The following is a 24,031-nucleotide window of genomic DNA, read 5'->3' on the forward strand; positions in this document are numbered from 1 at the left end:
AACCATATTATTGAAAAAAAAGATGGGCGCCCATTTTTTTCAAAAATACGGTCTGTCCCGCCCATTCACGTACCCGTTCTCGGACATAGACGCTCATGGAGATGGGCGTTCGATTATGCCCCTCTACATCAACCAGCTCACATGTTTATTCATGCCTTCAAAGAAATTAAGCAAATTGGTGAGGCAAGACTTCCCTTGACTGAACCCATGCGGACTCTGTCCCATTAAACCATGTTTGTTGATGTGTTCTGTAATTTTATTCTTTATAATAGTTTCCACTGTTTCCCCTGGCACTGAAGTCAGACTTATCGGTCTGTAATTTCTCGGATTCTCAACATACTACCGTAGTAGATAATGGCAGATAAATACTTGTACCATACATCCATTCTGCCCAACAAGTTAAACTCATTACATATGTTAAGTGATACTTCATATGTATACCTGATCTTGATTTGTCCTTGCCATGTTCAGTTCAAAATTTGTATTGCATTTTGCTTTATTAAAATACAATTTGCAGTACAGTGAGAAAATCACATATTAATAGTAAAACCACAGAACGTTAACAGCACACATGAGTGTACAAGATCCATATTCAAGATAATGAGGTACTCATATTGAATTTAAATTAGAAACAATCTTATTTAGCAGTAAATTCTACCATAAGATTTTAGATTCTTCTTTTTTTTCTGCAGCCCCACGTTCATATTATGCTATCAAACACATAAAATTCCACCACTGTATGTGCTCTAGTTTAGAGAAATCCTTCCATTGATTAAGGATCAGTTTAATTGTAATATGTATCAACAGTAGAAACAATTTGGCTTTGTGGTCATCTCAGTGGCGTAGCCAGACCTGACATTTTGGGTGGGCCCAGAGCTAATATGGGTGGGCACTATATAAAAGTCTGCCCAGTACTATCCCCGCCTCCCAACCACCAGCTCTGGCACAGACCGTATAAGTCTGCCCAGCACTATCCCCACCTCCCATACTCTGCCCTATTGAAGATCGCTGTGGTCAAGGGAAATTAATCAATCCCCTAAAGCAGCAGATGTGAAATGAGGATTCCTTGGGATGTGTAACAGCTACGCATTGGAAGGATCTGGATAAGTACTGTTTGAAAAAATATAATTTGAAAATATTGAGAAACTGAAGTCATCTGCATAGCTGACATTACTGTTCTGTTCTGAATTGTTATTGGCATTTCTTCTTCCCACACAGTTGCACCATTTGTGGAGTTTTTCCTGACCTCCCATGGCTGGTATGTCTGCACTGCTGGTTAAGAAGCAGTTATTGACTTGCTGAGGTCTTTTTTTTTTCTCCACTGTTTTGAGTGATTGAGTATCCACTGAAGGAAAGCTACATGACAGTCTCTAGAAACACTGTTTGAAAGTTTCTGTAATTGAGTTTCTAGCTCCAGTGGTAAATAATCAATACATCAGACTACCAGTAGGGCAGATGCACATACTACTATCAGCACTCATGACAGCCAGCAATATTTTTTACTACGATGGCTGCCTTTTTAGCGCAGGAAATATTAGCATGGATCCACACTGTCTACCACGAAATAAACCCTGCACTAGCTGCTTACCATAGCTTAGCAAAAGAGCTCCAAGATTGATATACAGCCTCAGACATAGCCCTTTACCCACAGCACTGCAATCATTTCAACTACATGCAAAGCTATAATGTGGTAATGGGCAATCTGATGTACGTGTGTGTTTCCTGGTTTATCATGTTGTCGCTGTTTCTATTATATCACCGTGCAGCGTTCAACACAAACACAATCACCTACTGTCCCAGCACATACCTCTGTTACAATGGTGGAGCAATACACGTCCGTGCTGTACGTCCATCCGTCCAGGCATTTCTCCTATCTCAGACACGTTCACGTCCAGCCCTGGCAGCAGCCCCTGGGCAGAGAAATTGAGCACCCGGTCTAGCCGGTACCGCCAGCACATGCTGTCCACCGCCACCCCGTCCACCATCTTCTTAGGGATGCTGACCTTCCTCCACACCTCGCTCAGGTTAGTGGTGGCCGGCACCAGGCAACGGTGTTCGGGAGATGCGGCCAGGAACACCACCACGAAGCCGTTGGGGATGATGCTGAGCAGGAAGAAAATGAACTGCTGGAAGGGTCCCCACTGGCCCAGGAAGCCGGTCACCTCGTCGTAGTCCCGCATGACCCAAGGAGCACGTGTCTCTGGAGAGGTCAAGCGCCCTAGCGGAAGGGGAGGGGTGTGTGTGTAACGGACAAATGTGGCGAACAGCTGACGGACTCCGCGCTACCGAAGGCGGTACGACCGCTCCCCCCACGGGCTTCTGTTCTGAGAGGCAGTGAAAAGGCCACGGGATGGGAGGCACCGGTGGGTGGGCATCAGAACCTGGAGAGAGCTTAGCCAGAGCGCGAGCGGGTGCCGTCTCTGTGGTATGCGCTGCTGCTGCTGCAGTGTGTGTGCGCTTGGGTGGGCGGGCCTGGGCCAAAATTGGGTGGGCCTGGGCCCACCCCGGCCTACCCGTAGCTACGCCCCTGGGTCATCTAGTGGTGTAGCTTCTGCACCTGTCTTTGCACAGACCGCAGAAGTCTGCCCAGTACTGGCTTCGTTTGCCAATTACTGGTGTTGCTTCCTAATCTCCGCTAAGCTTCTGTGGATCCATTCCTTCTAAACAGGATTCCTTTGTGTTTATCCCACGCATTTTTGTATTCCATTACCGTTTTCATCTCCACCACCTCCAACAGGAGGGCATTCCAAGTATCTACCACACTCTCCGTGAAAAAAATACTTCCTGACATGGTTCCTGAGTTGACTCCCTTTCAACCTCAATTAATGTCCTCTGGTTCTACCACCTTCCCGTTGCTTGAAAATGTTTGTCTGAGGATTTATACCTTTCAAATATTTGAACATCTAAATCATATCACGCACAAGAACATAAGAGTAGCCATACTGGTTCAGACCATTGGTCCATCTAGCCCAGTATCCTGTTTTCCAAATAGTGGCCAAGCCAGGTCACAAGTACCTGTTTCTCCTTTCCTCCAGGGTATACTTGTTCAGGTCAGCAAGTCTCTCCTCGTAAGTCTTGCTACACAAACCCCATATCGTTTTCATCACTTTTCTTTGAATCTCCTCAAGTCTTTTTACATCCTTAGCAAGATACTCCAAATGAGGCCTCATCAACAACTTGTACAGAGGCATCAACACCTGCTTTCTTCTGCTGGTTATACCCCTCTCTATGCATCCTAGCATGTAGCATCCTTCTGGCCACGGCCACTGCCTTGTTTCATCACCTTGAGATCCTCTTACACCATCACCCCAAGGTCCCTCTCCTGAGCTGAGCTTACCAATCTTCCCCCTCCTATCTGGTACATCGTTTTTAGATTTTTGCACCCCAGGTGCATCGTTCTGCATTTCTTGGCATTACATTTTAACTATATCATTCTTTATACCAGTATAACTAAATATTACTCTTACTCTAAATTTTTATTTAAACCAATGTTTTATGAAATAATTTTTTGGTGCTCAGTATATGTGAATTGCCAAACCACCATGTGCATCATTTCTTTGGCAGCTGCCATATTTATAGCAGCCTTCAGCTTGGACCACTACGCTTCCACTTCTCCTATGCCTAACCATGTCATAAGCACCTTCTTCAGGTGAGGAGACATGATAGAAACATTTAAATATCTCAAGGGCATTTATGTACAGGAAGAGAGCCTTTTTCAAATGAAGGAGAGTTCTGGAATGAGGGGGCATATGACAAAGTTAAGAGGGAACAGGCTTAGGAGTAACCTAAGGAAGTATTATTTCACAGAAAGGGTGGTGGAGGCGTGGAATGGCCTCCTGGTGGAGGTGGTGGAGTCGAGGACTGTTCCAGAATTTTAAAAAGCATGGGATAAGCATGTGGGATCGCTTAGGAACAGGAAGAATTTGGGGTTACAGAGGGTGGGTAGACTGGATGGGTCATATGGCCTTTATCTGCCGTCATGTTTCTATGTTTCTATACTCCCATTTTTACCAAAATCAGCATGTCTGAAATTCAGTGTACTTTGAGTTTTGTGCGTATGCACTCTGCTTTTGCTCTTTTATCATTATTGCCTAGGTGGGCACCCACACGGACATTGGAAACACTTCCTACATCCAGTGTCAACCCTTCCTTCTTGGGTTCCATCACCATTTGTCTGAGCAAGGCACTTTGACAGGCATTGACGATCTCTCTACTTCTTTCCGATTCTGACGTCAGACGCACGCAGAGGAACTTCTAGAGAAGATGATTGAGGAAGGAACGCGAAGGGCACAACAACACTTCAGCTGTCGGGGGTTTGGGTCCCCCGTCAGCAGAGGTATTACACAACGGCGGCGGGGGGTGGTTTTCGGCGGTCCGGGGGGTCGACAGGTTCGCAGAAGGGGGGGCGAGGGGGCCGTAGCGCGGGGGGGGGGGGGGGAGAGGAATTGCCTGCCTAGGGCCCATTTCCTTGCCTTCAGAAACGGGCCTTTTTTACTAGTTAATAAATAAAAAAGGTATTATCTTATTTTCTTTTCCATGTTTTATTTTGATTTATTTCTCTTGATTACCCATCCCATAAGAAAGCGCCAAACCCCTCCAAGAAAAACTACACTGGCTCCCAATCAAAGAACGTATTGCTTTCAAAATCTGCACCCTAGTTCATAAAATTATCTACGGTAATGCCCTGGAATACATGACAAACCTCATAGATCTACCAACCAGGAACACAACAGGATCATCACGAACATACTTAAATCTCCACTACCCAAGCTGCAAAGGACTCAAATACAAATTAATCTATGCATCCAGCTTTTCCTATATAAGTGCACAACTATGGAACGCATTACCAACAACCGTGAAAACAACATTTGACCACCTAAACCTCTGGAAATCACTCAAAACGAACCTGTTCAACAAGGCGTACCCTACCCACCCAACATAACTGCCTAAACCCTGCAACACAACGAAACCACGGCTCGGAATAAACACAAAATAACTCTTCCTCTCTTCGAAACTATAGCTCGCAATGGACATAAAATAACTCTTCCTCTCTACGATTCTTCACATACTGTACGAACCTTATTCTACCTGTCACTACCTGTATTTGTTCATACCGGAATTGGTGAATGCCTTTACGGTTATATGTAAGCCACATTGAGCCTGCAAATAGGTGGGAAAATGTGGGATACAAATGCAACAAATAAAATAAATAAATAAATCCTCCTACGTATCTAAAACCTTCTTCTTTATACCAAGGTTCGAGCCACTTATTGAATTCCTCTTTTTTACATAGTCTTTTCTCTCCCTTCCTACCGTAGGAATAACTTCAGAAAAAGCTGCAGTCCCTTCCTAAGCTTCTAGAATGATCTCTGTGCTCTAAACTTGCTATTGTTGGCCAGGTCATTTGTCCCCATGTGGATTACAATATCAGTATAGAATCCTTGCTCTTTTTTCTGAACATGTTTAGTATTAGATGGTATTTCGGGTAGCTGAGGATCCTGGAAGGCATTTCACTAGGTTGGAACCCTTGAACTGTGTTCCTAAGTTAATGCCTCTGATAATGGAGTCTCCTAGCAGCACTGATCTGACATTGTTTTGGGGATGTTTCCTGGACTGTGCTACATTCTTTGCCTCTGGTTCCACATCAGTGCTTCTTTTCTCAGCATCGTAATGATCCAATGCAGCAAAGGAATTATAGAGGGGCAATGATTGGGAGGCTGAATGCTTTTGTGCCACAGGTCCTAATCTATTTGAGCCTAATGTGACCCATCTATTCTTCTGTTGCTTTATTCTCTGTGGCAGTGCTGGTGGTAAATTGGCTGGGAATTGGGTAATCCTGGATGCTTCCTTAATTGTAGCCAATTCCTTCTTGAGGGTGTTAATTTCATCTTTACCTGATATTTAGAGTCAGATGGAGTAAGCTCTAAGGTTCCAGATGGTTTACCTTAGGACTAAAGCACAACATGAATTGCATTGAATGAAGGTCGTTGATGTGATTCACAAGTGTGAAAAGGTGAACTGTGTTAAGGGATATGAATGAATACTAGGGGCATAGCCACGGGTGGGCCTGGGCCCACCCAATTTGGGGTCAGGCCCGCCCAGCAGCAGTGTTCCTGCAAGTAGCTTTTTCCCACTGGTGACGGTCGCAGGCTCACCTCGCAGCGATTCCCACACGCTGCCTGCCGCTCAATAATCTCCTTGCAGCTACTAAGCACTAACCTGGCCGGAAGCTTCTCCTCTGCCACAACTTCTGGTTTCTGCCCAGTCAAGATGCGGCAGAGGAGAGGCTTCCGGGTTAGCGCTTAGCAAGGAGATCGTTGAGCGGCAGGCAGCATGTGGGGATCGCTGTGAGCTGAGCCTGCGACCTGAATCGCTGCGAGCCTGTGACCGTCACCAGTGGAAGAGGTCATTGAGCAGTAGGTGGTGTGTGGAAAGCTGCCAGTGACCGGGAGAACAGAAGGGAAGGGGACGAAAGATCCTACACAGGGGTGAGGGAAGATGGGGTGAAAAATGCTGCATGGGGGAAGGGATGATGGGGAAAAGATGTTGCACGGGGGAGGGAAGACAGGGTCAGATGCTGCACAAGGGTGAGGGAAGATGGAAGGAAATATGCTGCAAAGGTTTGATTTTTAAACAGAACACAGAATTGAATCCTTAAGGAAGGTTTGATGTGATGTTTTATTGGTCTTATTTCTACCAGTTGTTGATTTTAATTATGTAGGTGCTGTTTGTACTCTGCCAAGCATTAAAAAGAATAAAATAAATGAATTGCGCTGAGAGCCATTTGCTAAAATCTGCTCCTTAGTGTTAAAATCTGTAATTGTTGATCAGTTTACAATAAAAAGAATTGAAATAAAAAATAAAATAATAGAAACGGGGTAACACAGAAAAGATTGAACAAAAGGTTCTGTGAAAGATCCAGGCTGGGTAAAACCACAGCTCCACTCGGAGAACCTGTCAGATCCGAACCAGGAAAACCCAGACCGAGTTGCTCACTTCCAGACGTGGAGCTGGACACAAGAAGGCTGTGCAGAACGAAGGAGCAGCTTTAGTGATTAGAGCAGTGGGCTGTCAACCACCGAAGCCACGTTCACATCCTACACAGGATGCTTGTGACACCGGGGACGTCGGCTTTCTCTCTGCCCTGGGCAGACAATACATTACGAATCTGACTCTAAGTCACCTAGGGTTTAAATTTGGAAAAGGCAAGTACAGTCAGGGCTTTTTTTTGAGGGGGTACTTGGGGGTACTGAGTACCGGCACCTTTTCCATTGTCTGCTAAAATTGACCCATGGTCCCCACGTTTTAATGAAAGAGCTCAGGCTCTACACACCAATTCATAGGTTCTGTGACTTGTTGCAGGGGGCCTAGCTATTGTGGGGTGGATCCCTCAGTGATCACCCCACCCTTGAAGGGTGGCCTGGCATTTGAGTACCGGCACCTTTTTCGCTAGAAAAACTGCACTGAGTACAGTAATCACAAAATAAAATACTTAATGCACCTGCCCTCCAGAAACTTATCCAGACTATTTTAATCTTGGCACGTTTTCTGGCATGAATTCCATAGCTTGTTTGTCGATTGAGAAAAAAACACTTTTCAAAATGTGATTTACAGTATTTCTTAAACAACCTTTCCAGGCCACTCATGATTTTATAAACTTGCATCATTTCCCGTCTCAGTCATCTTTGCTCCAAGTTAAAAAGCTTGAAATCTGTTTAGCTTCTCTCCTTAAGGCCCGTGTTTCATCCCATTTATCATTTTTCTCACCCTGGACACTTACCTGTGCTGTTGATCTTGATTTTAAAGGGGTCAGAAGGAGCTCCAAGGCTGGTGCAGTGGTATATCAGAACCACCAAGGTGTATTCTAGGTTGTACTGAAGGTTTGGGATGCGAGCAGAATGAATCAGCATGGAAGTGACATTCTCCTCATGGATCAGAACCATCTCCGGATGGAAGAGACGTAGGATGAAGCCATTCCCTTTCACGGGACTTTTTGGGAGATGCCAGTTTACGTGCACATTCCTCTTATCTTCCACAGAGTATCCATCGATTACAGGCTTCACTGTGGGTTCTGTCGATATCAGATAGTGAGAGAGATGTCTTATTCCCACCCCTCAACACATTGTCACATGTGGGTCTCATCACCATATTCTCCAAAGAGTCTTTGACTGCAGTGACCTCACACTGCAGCTCCCAGCCTGCAGAAATCTCGCACACTGATGCATGCAGTCTGAGGGCATGTGGAAATCCTTAGGAACACCATACATTGTACCCTGAGGGGGGCACGATGAACAGGGATCCCACCACAGCCTGTGCCTGGATATCCAGACCTACAATGACCCCATTTATCCAACTTAACAAGTATCCTGTGTGTGGTAACCCCAAACAATTTCTAACATGTTATATTGTGAGCTATTCATTCATTTGTAATAATCCCTCACACCCAGAATCTTATGGGGTGAAATAAGTTACAGCAATCCTTAACTCTCAGCCCCTAAGACCTACATAGACCCCTCCCCCCCCATGCCCAGCTTCCTAAGAGGTATGATAACTCTGCAGTGACCCCCCCCCAACCCATGTCCACGTGGAATTTGGACACATACCTGGGCAATCTGTCTCCAGGAAAGCCAGTGGCCCTGGGGACCCTTCTCCTCCCTCTCCTGGGCGGGATAGCTGCACCTTCACCTGATACTTGGTAAATGGCTCCAGATTTGACAAGGTGACATCTTCATGGCCAACTGGGGAAAAAAAGAGCATATGCCAGATCAGAGTCAGTCTCCTGGAGCAACAGGGTATCAAACAGTATCCAATACTTAGAGTCTGCAGGGTCTCAAACACTAAAAGCTGTTTCTCATTCATCTTTACTTGGGGAAATGCAGGCTATCATTCTTCTGCTCTACCTTATGCACAAGCACTGCAGGGTCATTGTGCTTTACCTCATGCACAAGCACTACAGGGTCATTGTGCTCTACCTCGTGCACAAGCACTGCAGGGTCATTGTGCTCTACCTCGTGCAGAAGCACTGCAGGGCCATTGTGCTCTACCTCGTGCACAAGCACTGCAGGGTCATTGTGCTTTACCTCGTGCACAAGCACTACAGGGTCATTGTGCTCTACCTCGTGCACAAGCACTGCAGGGTCATTGTGCTTTACCTCGTGCACAAGCACTACAGGGTCATTGTGCTTTACCTCATGCACAAGCACTACAGGGTCATTGTGCTCTACCTCATGCACAAGCACTGCAGGGTCATTGTGCTTTACCTCGTGCTCTACCAGAGGTACTCAAGAGAGGTTACAGATATGCAAAAGTCCAGATCCCAGCTTTAGCTTAGTTGTTATTCAGAGACAATTAAACGCCTCGCCTGGAGACAAACTATACGTATTTTCCCTTGTTTTAACTCCTGCAAAATGTTTGATCTTTTAAACAGGAAATTAATACTGGCCACATTCCAGGAGCTAATCCTCAAGGTGGATCATCCCATGAATATAAAAGTCTCAGTCCGTAAGATCCTAGCTCTCGCCCGGCCCCTTAGGAAAGTGATACAATATCACATGACCCCCTTTCCAGAAGAATCACTGTACAGACTTCCCTTCAGAGCACCATTCCTACAACACCCCATTCCCTCCTACCCCTGCAAAGGGACTCTATCCCCCACACCCCCTACCTAACACTTCCAAAGTACCCCTATACCATATACCCCCTGCCCTAAGTCCAGTCATGTTTAATGCTCCCCCCTCATCGTAACTATGCATCCCACCCCATAATGCCTAAATCTACCCACCTCTACTGCTCCCCACCTAATGGGTCCTCTCTCCCCCAGAACTGTCCCAGTGACCTCCCTACCTCAGAGCTAGAGAATACTTTATCCCATAACATATTTGAACCCAACAACTCACTGCTATGAGAAAATTATTCCAGCTTGAAGAACAGATAATTCAAAAGTAAACTGAATCCACTATAAGCAGCAACATAACCCATACAGGCTATGCACTATTATCAAACTATCCCAGATGGAGATTTTCAGGTCAAAGTCCGTGATTCCCCCTCTTCAGAAACGCACAAGATCAATGTTACCAAGCAGTCTCACCACTCTCACTCCGGAGGGGCCATTAGCACGGTTAGGTATGTGGAAGCCTCCTCCACTTGCTGAAACAGCTTTATCTGGCCGTGATGGTGCAATTTGGCAGGATAGAGCAGAGCAAACTTGAAGCACTGTTCAAAACATGCCACATAAACCAATGCAAACACCCGGCTCTGCACCTGCACTGTCACCGAATAATCCTGAAAACACAGTATTTTCCGATTCTGATAGCGTTCAAAACTGCTTGTTTGTGGACAAAATTTAAGACTTTGAAAATGACCGGCCTGGAGGCCCCCCCCCCTTCTTCCTCCATTGTCCCAGCCTGTGCTCTCTCTCCACGTACTTGCCTAGATTGAAGTCTCGAGGCAGCCAGGTCTCAAGAAATCTGCGTTGCTCTGCATCCGCCAGCATCTCAGGAAGACCAATCAGCCGCAAATTATTGTGGCAGGATATATTTTCGAGGTGATCCAATTTTTGCTTCAACTCCTGCACCTTTTTAAAGGTTTCCTGGGACTGCTCCCAAAAACAGGTCTGGTCCTCCAGGGCCACCATACGCTACTGATTCTCAGACAGCTCCAACTCTACCTCCTCCTAGTATCATCCATTGACCTTTCCTTAATGATTTTAGTCTCATGCATTACACCATACCTCACACTAACACTATTTACTTTTCTCTCACCTAGAATGTAAACCACACTGAACCCTGGAAAGGGGATATTAGTGGTATACAAGAATTTATATGAATTTGAACTCAACCTGTCATAAGCTTCCTCTGCCCAATCATAAATCTTCTGCAGTTTTTTGTCTAATGCAGCTTCCACTGCCGCGGTGACTTCAGGCCTCAATCTCTGAGGTCCAGGGGGAACTCACTGCGATGCCCAGTGGACTAGATGCAGGCACCATCTTGGATGTCATGCCCGATGGGGGGGGGGGGCTTTTGATTTCCTGCTGGTCAATTTTTGCCAGCGCAAAAATTCAGCCCAACATGCAAGGCAGTGAAATACTGGGGTGGGTGTAGGGGATGCCTAGAAAAGCAGGCAAATAGCAGGTTATAGGGGGGGAGGGGTGCCGGAGCTCAGCTCAATATCAGTTTCAATTGTCTTCCGGTACTTTGCCCAACTGCTTTAAGAGAAATAATATTCGCTCCCAAACTGAAGATCTAGAAGAAATCCAGTCAGACTATTTCAAATTATAGACCGATAGCCTCTATTCTGCTATTTGTGAAATTAATGGAGTATGTCACAAATTTTCACTTGGAGAAATACCTATAACATCTTTCAGAAATCACAACTGGGGTTTAGGTCGGCACATAGTACAGAAGCAGCTCTTGGTTCATTACTTGACCCCATGCCAGATCTTTACTCAGTGAGGGGAAAAGGGTCGTTAGTGCTCCAGTTCGATCTTTCTGCCACATTTGATCTTGTGGATCACACCATCTTAATTCAAATTCTGGAAAGCATAGCTGACAGGATTTTGAATTGGTTCTCTGCTTTTCTAACTTCTGGATGTTAGGATTGAGATGAGTAGTACTCTAGCTGACAAATGGTCTAATCTGTGAGGACACTGCCATCTCCTGGAGAGCGTTTGCTGGGTTTTTCCACTATGGTGCCTTGATCATTTTGAGCAATAGTTTTTTTGTGTTGAAGATTTATAGACACTAAAAGTTTTTTGGTGGTGAAGATCAGTACTTACATCACATAGCCTCTGACGCAGCCCCCTTGTGGGCAAGTCACTTAGCCCCTCATTGCCCCAGGTAGAAAATAAATACCTGTATATAATATGTAAACCACTTTGATTGCAGTATATCAAATTCCATCCCCCTTCCCTAAAGGACTGATAATTGCCCTCCCTCCCACTCCCATATTCAACATCTCTCCCTTTCTCTTCCTCCCTCCCCCTCTCCTCTTTTCCCAGATCCATTATCTCTCTTTCTTTCTTTCCTTCGGTCTATTCTCTCTATCTTCCTTTCCTTCCTCCCATTGTCTAGCATCTCCCCTCCCTCCCTTCCTTCCACGTCCATGAGCAGCAACACAAACTTGGTGGTGAACAGCACCAAACTCTTTTCATGGCTGCTGGAGCTCACTGCCTTGGCCATAGCTTTCATCGGTAGCCCCTCCAGTTCTGCTTGCGGGTCTGTAGCTCACTCCCTCCCCCCACCCGGGGTTCAGCATCTTCCCCCCTTCTCAATCCCCTCTGCCAGTCTACCATAAAGGTGGTCTTCTGTTGGTCCCTGGCTGTGGCCTGCCTCGAAGCTTTCCCTCTGGCCTGTCCTGCCTCCTCCGACATCACTTCTTTTTTCTACATAGGTGGGATGGGTCAGAGGGAAAGCTTTGGACCAGGCTATAGGCAGCATATGTGAAATGTTGCCACTGGCAAGGGTCAACAGAAGACCAGCTTTTAAGGTAGACTGGCGTAGGGGTGGGTGATGTTGAAATGTGAATGGGGGGAAGATGTCGGATTGCGCCAAGAACAGGGGTTAGTAGTAGAAGAGAGTAGAAGAGATGCTTGAAGGAGACAGGAGATGCTGCAATATGATCAATTTTTAAAATTGTGATCACTTTTTTACATCACAATTAATGATTAATGCATTCATTGCAGAGTTAACTGCAATTAAAATGCAGCCCTACTATTTAGATTTTAGGAAACAGACCAAAACTTCATATGTGGGCTCTGTCGTTTTTTAATCATTGTCTGTAGTAAGTTTAGTCATATACAGCCATCCCGGAGGTTTGCTTTGGCATCTTCTCATGTTATCCACTTTGAACTGCGAGGGTTTGGCAGCATACAAGATCATATGTTATGTTATGGGCCCTAAAGTGACTGACTGGGTTAGAAATTGGTTGAGTGGAAGAGAACAGAGGGCAGTGGTAAATGGAGCTCATTCTGAGGCAAAGGAGGTTACCAGTGGTGGGCTGGAAGGTTCGGTTCTTGGGACAGTTTTTAAAAATATTTTTTTGGAAGTGATATTGCTGGAGGACTGTCTGGTAAGGTTTGCCTCTTTGTAGATGATACCAAAATCTATGATTGGGTAGACACCCCTGATGGAAGGACTTAGTGACGTTGGAGGAATGGTCTGGAATTTGGCAGCTAAGATTTAATGCTAAAAAATGCAGGGTCTGTGCTGGAAAAATCCAAGGGAACGGTATAGTTTAGGGGGTGAAGAATTTATGCTTGAAACAGGAGCAGGATTAAGTTGTTTTTATACCATCCATTTTCTAATTAGAGATCCTCTGTATTCATCCCATGCCTTGTTGAATTCTGCCTCAGTTTCTTTTTCCCACCACGTCCCTCGGGAGGTTATTTCAGGCAACAAATTTTTCCGACATTACTACTGAGTCTTCCACTCCACAAGCTTTACCACTTTCCCTTCTCTGGAAAATATTTGTTTCTATATTAATACCTTTCCAGTATTTAAACATCTGTATCATACCTCCTGTCCTCTAGGGTAAACGTATTCAGGTCTTCTAGGCTCGATATGTGTCCATTAACAGTCTGTGAATCCTTTGGCCAATGGAGGGAAATCGCTATTGATTACAGCATTCAGGTGTTTTGCTCTCAATATATCTCCACACTGTGCTAAATTGTAATAAAACTTTTGCAATCTGAAATCTACTTCTATCCAATAGTGATATAGTGAGGAGGGGGACTGGAGGAAGGGGTGCAGGGAGAAATGGATGGATGCAGGTAGGTATTATTAAGAAGCTTATATGTTTATTTGATTGTATTTAGGTTTTTTTTTTTGCATGTACTGAAACAACAACATTAATACAATTTGGCATTTTGTATTGTAAAGAGTTAAAAAATAGGCTAGGGATGCCTAGAAGGGGGGGCGTTTCCAAGATGGCGGATCAGACTTGTTGGTAAACGGAGCGTCTTTGAATTCCCTTTACTTTACCTAAATCATCGTAGAATATGCCTCATAGTAAAAGAAAGGGCGTCGTAAGAAGCGTACCGCTGACAGCTTCAGGTATGACGACTCAGACGACGCTGGACCGATTTGCCACAAGTACCCCACGAATGACCGGCGAACGTTTACCTGCAGTGCGGGAAAGTGAAGGAGCACTAACCCCACAAGGTTTAGAAACATCACTGTCCTCGCCGGAAGTGAATCCGCCGCCATGCCCCGCAACTGCCTGGGAGTGTCTGGAGGTCCAGGAGCATTCGGAAGTCGTTGCTCAAGAATTTCCAATCGGCGGAGACACTCCAAAGGCAGTGGGGGAGAACATGGCGCCAACATTGGAATCTATTTCGTCTGCGATTCGGTCTTTAACATCCATAGTTACTCAAGGTGCTCAGGAGACTACACAAATAGTGAGTAAATTGGATTCGCTAACTATCGCGTTCGAGGCATTGAAACAGGAAACTTCTTCAAATAAAACGCAGGTTCAACAAGATATCTCACTGCTGACTAATAAAACGGATTTATTGATTAAGGATAAAACAATCATTTATCGAAAAATTGAGAATATCGAAAATTACAATAGGCGTTTGAACCTCCGGATTTTAAATTTCCCCCGCTCCTCTGAAATTAATGCTCTTGAGTTGTTTAAAAAATACCTTGTTGAAAATTTATCTATTTCTTCAGACTTAATACTGCCAATCAACAAAATATATTATTTACCAGTTCCTAAAAGGAGAATAGAGGGGAATGAAGGATTGCAGGACCTATCGGCCTTCTTGGAAAATTCTAATGATGGGATTTTTGAGAGGCAAACTCTCCTTGTTTCAATGGTCTTTGAACAAGATTTGAACAAGATCAAAAAATTGTACTTTAGAAATTTGGCTAAACCATTTTATGGTGAAACTCTTCGGATATATCCAGATGTAGTGAAGACTACCCAGGAAAGACGGCGTTCTTTCTTGGCAATGAGAGACGAAGTCAAGGCATTAGGTGCTAATTTTATACTGGCATATCCTTGTAAATGTCGGATTAAATATCTGGAAAATAATATCAATTTTTAGATCCTGAACACTTGAGAAATTTCATAGATTTGAAGAAAGTGAACAAATAGATCCTCTGTTAGTTTAAGAACATGTTATTCACAATATAAATGTTTTGTGGGTGAATCCAGGCCTTATTTCTTTTAAAAAAACAACTTATTCTTTTGATTTACTCCTAATGTATCTCGGCCCCTTCACTACAATTATTGTGGTCTAAGAAAGAAGTTGAATTATGTTGGCAGAATAATGTACTGAAAAATGTTTTTTTTTTTTCTTTTCTGCTTTTCTTAACAAGATGTAATGCTTGTGATATCATTTAAAATCAATAAATATATTAATAATAAAAAAAAATAGGCTAGGTCAACATGGGAGAGCACAGCAGATGCAGAGCACACATGGAACTTGTACCCAGACCCCCGAGTTGCATGCACTTATCACATGTACAGATTTGCTGTGCTGTTTAGTACACACAGATTTACTGGGGGGGGGGGGGGGGGGGGGGGGGAGTTATGCTTTTATTTTATAAAGCATGAACTAATGCCCTGATCCCCACTCATGTGAAATAAACTTAAGTTTGTACAGGCAAATTTCTCAAGACGCTCCTGAGTGTTTATCTGGTATTGGTGTAAATCACTCAGATTTTTCAGAAAAGCAGAATAGCAATTCCATTAATAAATATATGACCATCTTCTTAGGGTCCTACTGCCTCTGGAGCTTTTCCATCAGCTTCTGGCACTGTCCTGTGTAGATAAATATTCAGAGGAACTGAAAAAAAAATCTAAGTTAATTTGACAACGCGGTAGAGGAACTTGACAAACAATGGTCTGTGCTTCACAGCTCTAAAAAAACTCAAATATGAAACTGCAAACCTGCTATTAGTAATCTGTAAACCTTCTCTTCAGATCACCCGCTATACCTCTCTTTGAAAAGGCTTGAGGGGTAATCCACTGCAAAAACCTCGTCTCTGATCGAAGATTCACACACACACCTGATCCAGAGTCCGCAAACTGCTCCTGTCACTGCACATCCCTTCATCCACACACAACCTGCCCGATACTCAGCGCTATTTAACTGCAATCCGGGAGTATTCAGCCGGAGATTGCCGGTTATCTCTCACTGAATACTTGCGGTCAGCGCTTAGTGGATAGCCGGCTATCTGCAAATATTCAGCACATCACTCCCTAAGTTCGGCAGCCAAAATAGCAGACCTATCTGGTCCATTTTAATTTAACAGACTTGAAACTGGCCAAAAATACACCAGATATTCGATGCTGGGTGACTGGAAACAGTTCGTCATTGAGCTCAGGGCCGACCACTGGACTCAGCCCAGTTAACTGCCACGGTGTGAATATTGGCCCACCTTGTTTTGTCTGTACAGACTCTTCTCCTTACCTTTTATGGACAACCAGCGTGAGACGGTATCGTTGGGCTTGTACAGAAGGTTGATGGAGGTTATTGGTCCATCGCCAGAGAAATGATCGAATGGGGACACTTTAAGCTTTCGACTTTTCCTTTCCAGTAACCTCGGGGGGGTCATGGGCACCGGGGGCACTGTGTGAACATTAAAAATGATTACCCAAACCCTCACAGGCATCTCTTTATTTATTGAAAATATCAAAGCAGATCATATTACAATCATACAATTAAAATAACCCCAATACCAATTAAAACCACACCACCTCCAGAGCTGATGTTAGACATGCAGGAGCCCAGATCAAAAATTGAGGAGGGGGCCCAAAGCCCAGGCTATGTCTCCTTCAGATTGAGGCAGGCTCAGGGCCACCTGATGCACGAGAGCCCAGGGTAATTGCCCAGGTTGCCAACCATTAATGCCAGCCACGATCCCCTCCGAATTACACCATTAAAGAATTCTAAGAATCCCACCCATGACAGGTTCCTCCACTTTCTTTCCCATCCTATCAGACCTGTTTTATCAATCAGAATCTATTCGTACTGTTCCAGACAAATCTGAAATAATTATGTTTTTAATCAATGTCTAAGGATGAAAAGCCTCTTTATACTGAATAAACACTAATCAGGCAATTTATTCCATTGAAAGAATCAAATTTGCCCCTTGATTGTTCTAACCTTACTTCGCTACCTGCTTGAAAAGGTAATTCTCAGACGGAAGTATGAAACCTCACTATTCATTGTACTTGTATCAGAACTGCATTGCTACAGCTCATGGGAGTCTGAGGAAGAGGAGCCTGCAGAACTATAAGACATGTATGTTAAGCATGTAAGACTGAGCAAAACTCCAGAGCAAGCCCAACACTGTCTCCAGCCTTCCTCCCCTCTCTCATGTCCATTCTACAGACCTTCATACCTCTCCATTCACATCATGAATGCATCTAGTCTTTTCTTCCTTGGTCTCCTCACACCATCTTAACTCTCACAAAATCTTATTTTAAGTTCACCTGCCATCATAATTCCCTTCCCTCATCCCTTCGTGTCTGCCCTCTAATTCACCTTTCACAGTGACGAGGAACTTTCTGTTATCTTGTCCTCCAGTGGTGGAGACCCGACATTCCCAGAGACCACTGTCCAGCCTGGTCAGTGGAGGCAGTACAAATTCAGAGGTCGTTTTATCTGCTTCCATTATGGCTTTACGGGCCTGTGAGAGAATTAAAAAAAAAAGACACTTCAGTTACTGCAGTGGGATAAGAACCATGGGAAGGTAGAGAAGTTAGAATCAATACACCGCGATAAGGATCATAGGGAGTGGAGAGAGGCCTGCAGTCAGCCCACCCACATTTTAGTAAGGAAATGGGGTTAAGGTGGGATCTTGCCAGGCACTTGTGACCTGGATTGACCACTGTTGGAAACAGGATACTATCCAGCTTATTTTCGAAAGAGAAAAACGCCTATAGTGCGACCTAAATCGGGAGATAGACGTTTGTCTCGCAAAGGCGCCCAAATCGGTATAATTGAAAGCCGATTTTGGGCGTTTCCAACTGCACTCCATCGTGGAAACGAATAAAGTTGATGGGGGCGTGTCGGAGGCGGAACTGGGGTGTGGTTATCAGCCGAGGAGAGATGGGCGTCTTTAGCTGATAATCGAAAAGAAAAGACGTTTTTACCGCAATTTTGGGTCACTTTTTTTGGATCCTTTTTTTTCACGAACAAGTCCCAAAAAAGTGCCCCAACTGCCCAGATGACCACTGGAGGGAATCGGGGATGACCTCCCCGGACTCCCCCAGTGGTCACTAACCCCCTCCCACCAAAAAAAACCCCACTTTAAAAACTTTGTTTCCAGCCTGTATGCCAGCCTCAAATGCCGTACCCACCTCCATGACAGCAGAATGTATTTGATCCTGTCACAGCCTTTCCCTGGGTCAGATGTGGCTCTCGGGTGCAGTACAGGGTCACATCAGCATTGCATTGTGGTGGGTGTAGGGTATTGGGCTCCGTGATTTCATTAGCTTGTGTTACAGTCTCACGATGTTGGTAGTTGGTAGGCTCTTCTCCCATGGTACTTTTCCCCCTGCCTACTGGGTCAGAGTGTGCCCTGTTGTGTTTCCTGTTGTAGTCCATGCAGTAGTGGCCATTTTTGTAAGCCAGTTTTAGTTCCCTTTCCTGTGTTAGCCACGTTAGAGAACCTAGTTCTTACCTTGAATGTGGTTGAAAGAGGGCATTATACAGCATTCTGCCAGCTCTGACCTACTGCTCATCTCAGTACCAGGGAGACTCGTTGCCAGTGGGGCACAACCTCTGATCTGCAGTTAACTGTGAGTAAACTTGGTTATTCCAATAAAGGACGTTTTCGTAGAGATTAGTCTTCAGGTGTCAACTGGTATGCCAAGGTTATACAGCAGCAACCAGTCCTAGAGGCCTGCGTGTATGCAGGTCCCTGGAGCACTTTTAGTGGGTACCACAGTGCACTTCAGCCAGGTAGCCCCAGGTCCATCCCCCCCCCACACCTGTAACACTTGTGCTGATAAATGGGAGGCCTCCAAAACCCACTGTACCCACATGTAGGTGCCCCCTTCACCCCTAAGAGCTATGGTAGTGTTGTACATTTGTGGGGTTTGGGGGAGGGGGTTGGGTGTTCAGCACCCTTGGTAAGGGAGCTATGCATGTGGGAGCTTTTTCTGAAGTCCACCGCACTGACGTAGGGTGCCCAGTTGGTGTCCCGGCATATCAGGGGGGCGAGTGTACTACAAATCGTGGCCCCCTCCCACAACCAAATGGCTCGGATTAGGACGTTTTTGAGCTGGGCGTTTTTAGTTTCCATTATCGCTAAAAAAAACAAATGCCCAGCTCAAAAACGTCCATTTTTTCGAAAATATGGTTCGGCCAGCCCCTTCACGGACCCGTTCTTGGAGATAAACGCCCATGGAGATAGGCGTTTCCGTTCGATTATGCCCCTCCACGTCTGTCCTAATATGGCAACACTTATGTTCTTAAATCTCTGAGAAATTGCAGGAACTTAATCAGAGTGATATGGATGAAATCACTATATTGGTGCTTTGGTAAATGGTTGGGGGGGGGGGAGGATGCAGTCAATACATTAATGCTTTTCTAGAGATATTTGTGGGGGGAGATGGATGGAGTCAGAACAGTGATGACTTGGAGATGTAACAGAGAGATGCAGTCGGGCAATTGAGTTAAGGACTGGGAATGGATTGGGGAAAGGAGAGCAGAATGTGACAGAGCACAGTGTGGACAGTTTGGGGAGGGGAAGTTGTTTGTATATATAACACTCTACATGGAGGAAGGGGGATGTATAACATACAGAAACATGGGTGGAGGGAGGACGTACTGTAAGTACAGAGCCATCAGTCTTTCGTAGCTCGATGCTCTCCCGTACTGGTGGAGGGTTTCCCGTTGCAGAGCATCTCATCACTGGCTTTGAATTCAAGTTAAACTCCACTTCTGATTCGAGGTCCTGTATCTGTGGGATGCGATCTTGAGGAGGGGAAAAGGATGAAAGAAGTGTGAAAAGCTGAACAGAGTACTGAATCATCCTCCTGGAATCTTTCACATCCTGCCCTGCACTGTAAATTCAGCCACAGAACAACTTAAACGACAATCTCTGCCCAGTACACCTGATATCCCAGCCCCCCCCCCAAGTCTTCTACCCAGTCTACCTGATATCCCAGCCCCCCCCCCCCAAGTCTTCTACCCAGTCTACCTGATATCCCTGCCACTCCCCACCACTTCTACCCAGGCCAGCTGATATAAGAACATAAGAGTAGCTATACTGGGTCAGATCTATGGTCCATCCAGCCCAGTATCCTGCTTCCAACAGTGGTCAATCCAGGTCACAAGTACCTGGCAGAAACTCAAATAGTAGCAACAATCCCAGACCAAGTAGTGGCTTCCCCCATGTCCATCTCAATAGCAGACTATGGACTTCTCCTCCAGGAACTTTTCCAAACCTTTTTTAAACCCAGATATGCTAACTGCTATTATCATATCCTCCAGCAAAGATTTCCAGAGCTCAACTATTCTTTGAGTGAAAAAATATTTCCTCCTATTGGTTTTAAAAGTATTTCCATGTAACTTCATTTTTCCCTGATCATTGTACTTTTTGAATGAGTGAAAGATCGATTCACCTTCACCCTCTCCACACCGCTCAGGATTTTGTAGACCTAAATCATATCCCCCCTTAACCATCTCTTTTCCAAGTTGAAGAGCCCTAACCTATTTAGCCTTTCCTCATATGGGAGCAGTTCCATCCCCTCTATCAATTTGTTTGCTCCCCACCCCTTCTACCCAGACCACCTGACCTCCCTGCCACTCCCCCACCCTTTTGCTCAGTATACCCAGTATCCCTGCTGCTCCTCCACCCCTTCTACCTAGTCACAGCTCCCAGTGTCTTTATCCTGTTACATACCCCAGAACTCCTGAAATACCTTCACAAAGCCCTGTACTCCTCAGCACCTTCATCTGGCTGCACACCACTCCACCACTTCCATGCAACCATGCACCACCAAGAGCTCTTCATCCCTTGATGCCTTCACTGAACCAGGCAACATCTCCCCTGTGACTCCATCCAGCCATTTACTCCACCAGTGTCTCTATTACATGTATCACCACACAGTCATATGCTGAGCACAGCTGTCTGTCTTGTACAGTATGTAGTGAGATTGTATATCGTAATGATACTGCAACTCTACATCAGTCTTAATGCAAAGCCACATGAGAGACAAATACTGTGAATCTTACACAGGGCAGATATTGAAGCCTGGAGAAATGCAAGCTTAATCCATTTTACGAAGCTCCTCATATGATCTTGGATTTACTAGTAAAACTTCTGTGCATGTTGGTAGCCGGAAGTATTGATGAACAAGTGGCTTCTGTTACCTGATTTTTCACAGTGTTGTCCATGCCACCCTGAGGGGCAAACACAGCCACTGAAGCGGTTACAGGTACCCCCATTCTGACACTGGCATTCCAGACCACAGTCTGCTCCATAGTGACCAACCGTGCATGCTGGAGGGAAACCCAAAGGAAACGACCATTAAAAGTGAAGAGCATAATAACCAACACATCATCAGAACAACGCTGGAAGTCAGATTGAGTCCTAGACAAAATCTTAGGTGGTCAAAGACTGTCCTTTGCATTCATTACTTCTTGTACATCAGAGATGTTTTATTACTGAGAATCTTAACATTAACTAGGATTGAAGGATTGGGAGTTGATGGCATTTTATTTCTATTTTATTGGTTTTATGATATTAACTTACATCACTTTGGTTTGTTAAGAACATATGAGTAGACATACTGGATCACACCAATGGTCCATCAAGTCCAATATCCTGCTTCAAACAGTGGTCATTCCAGGTCACAAGTACCTGACAGAATCCCAAGAAGGAGCAAGATTCATGCCGCCAGTCCCAGGTCTAACTCAATGGAACTGCTTTCACCCTTTCCTCTGGCAACAAGTTCCAACATTTAACTATACGTTGAAGGACAAAATGTTTTCTCCTATTTCTTCTAAATGTACTGCTTAATAATTCCTTGACATGTCCCCCTAATCTTTCTACTTTTTGAAAGAGTAAAGAATTGAACCATGTTTACCCATTCCACTCATATGAGCAAAACAAAATATTTCATTTATTTATTTTCAACTTAATGTTTTTTTAAAGCATTTCACCAAATACAACTTAAGAGACAGATCTATTCACCTCCCCATCCCCCAACTCCAATTCACGAATATGCGATTAAATAACAGCAACACTGTCCAGGTACTTCTGCAGAGGGGACCAAAGTTGGTTGAACTGATAACCTCTATCATGTTTAAGTAGAGTTGGCTTCTTCATTTGGTACAAATAGGTAAGTCTTTGCTTCCACAAAACCAGCAATGGAGCCAAATTTGTCTCCCAAAAGACATATGAGAAGAGACTGGAAGACCTGAATATGTATAGGGGAGATATGATACAGACGTTTAAATACTTGAAAGGTATTAATATAGAAGCAAATATTTTCCAGAGAAGGGAAACCATAAAATTAGAGGGCACGAATTATTATTATTATTAGCATTTGTATAGCGCTACCAGACACACGCAGCGCTGAACACCTGACATAAAGAGACAGTCCCTGCTCAAAAGAGCTTACAATCTAAATAATACAGACAGACAAGACAGTTACAAGTGAGGGACGCAATGGGTAAGAAGGAAGAAAGGGACAAGGGGAGGGCAATTGAGTATTGGCTAGGAGCTAAAGGCAGCAGTGAAAAGGTGGGTTTTCAGCATAGATTTGAAAACAGGTAGAGATGGAGCTAGACGTATAGGTTCCCTTGCGGAAACAGGAAACGAGGGAGGGACCAGAGCTGAGAGACAGAGAGGGAGAAGGGCCGAGCCTGCACGCATTTCACCGCTGCTGCCGGCCGCCGTAACCTGTCCCCGATATGGTAAATCAAGACAAGTCAACAGATGGCTTTTAAAATTCGGAGGGAGGGAGGGGGCCTGGAACTCGGAGGAAGGGAGGGACTGTAGGAGTATTTCACTGTGTGTCTCACCTTGCAGGCCTTGGCCTGTATAATCCTATGACAGCAAAATGGAGACTGTAAACTCTGACCCGCACATCTCTGTGTCAGCAAGAAACAGCTTTGCAGCTTGTGGAAAATTACAGCAGAAGCTCAACACCAAGGACATGCTGTGGGCAAAGCAGGCCCCCTTATCTCCCTGAGAGGCTGGCTCCAGCAAGGCGGGTGAGAAACAGAAAATGCATACCAAAATGTAACAACTTGAAGGTCAAGAACAACGGACTGTTCTTGCCATGCAGTGAACCGAGGGAGATCCAGATTGGTTCCTGTAGCCACCGGACCAAGAGGTACGGGGAGAGCGGGAACAAAGAAAGGAGTTTTCGGAAGCCTTGGAAGAAGGTGGAGGTGAAAATAAGACCAGTGAGACCTAATAAGGTCCACCAACTGATGAACTGTGTATCTGGAGGAAAGTATCATGGTTCAGCTGTACCTGCCCTGCGTGACCTGTGACCTTATCTGCTGCAGAGTTCCCTTCCAGCTCTGACTAAGACTCGCTGCTATATCAGCTTGAGTCTGTGAGGTGTCCCGTGCCAGCTTCCGAGAGAGACAACCCTGAGGTCTCCGCCTGGTGAGAAACACGGTGATTCATTTCCTACTAGTCGGGGGCTAGTTAGTGGTATTTACCTGAGCAGAAGACTTGTGCCGTCGTACTTGTGATCAGGAGAAACTGCTAATAACTGTACTACCTCGTAACATAGTGTGACTGATCAGTGGTGTAATATTATCTGGTAACCAGTAAGAATTAGTGTTTAGTAGTGTGACGTATGAGTGTAATTTTTATCAGCCAGTAATTTTGTAATCAGCCAAAGCTTGCAGAGTTCTATTTTGTATACCTTAGCTCTATTTTCTTACCTGACATACTATAATAAATCTAATATATATCTATCTCAGCCTACAGTCTCAGCTACAGTTCTTTCTAACGGAAGTATTTGGCTAGGTTCCAAGGTTCCCACCCCTAGACCTAATTCAGGATTATTTGCTTGCAGATAGTTCTGCTTAGGGGAACCTGGACACAGG

The 24,031-nt window shown here is 44.9% G+C and overlaps 1 protein-coding gene across 2 annotated transcripts in view; it reads right to left on the bottom strand.

Moving 5' to 3' along the window:
* The window catches only part of TIE1 (tyrosine kinase with immunoglobulin like and EGF like domains 1), a 119,538-nt gene that overhangs the window by 46,030 nt on the left and 49,477 nt on the right, over nt 1-24,031 (bottom strand). For both annotated transcript variants that reach the window (XM_030205294.1, XM_030205293.1), the window contains exons 7-12: nt 21,332-21,460; nt 19,785-19,930; nt 17,492-17,636; nt 16,415-16,573; nt 8,604-8,738; nt 7,781-8,071 (exon numbers count right to left, since the gene is read on the bottom strand). In XM_030205294.1, the coding sequence (XP_030061154.1) occupies nt 7,781-8,071; nt 8,604-8,738; nt 16,415-16,573; nt 17,492-17,636; nt 19,785-19,930; nt 21,332-21,460 (1,005 nt within the window). The remainder of the gene's footprint in view (nt 1-7,780; nt 8,072-8,603; nt 8,739-16,414; nt 16,574-17,491; nt 17,637-19,784; nt 19,931-21,331; nt 21,461-24,031) is intronic.

The sequence above is a fragment of the Microcaecilia unicolor genome, chromosome 6 (genome assembly GCF_901765095.1).
Source record: "Microcaecilia unicolor chromosome 6, aMicUni1.1, whole genome shotgun sequence".
Taxonomy (NCBI): Eukaryota; Metazoa; Chordata; class Amphibia; order Gymnophiona; family Siphonopidae; genus Microcaecilia; species Microcaecilia unicolor.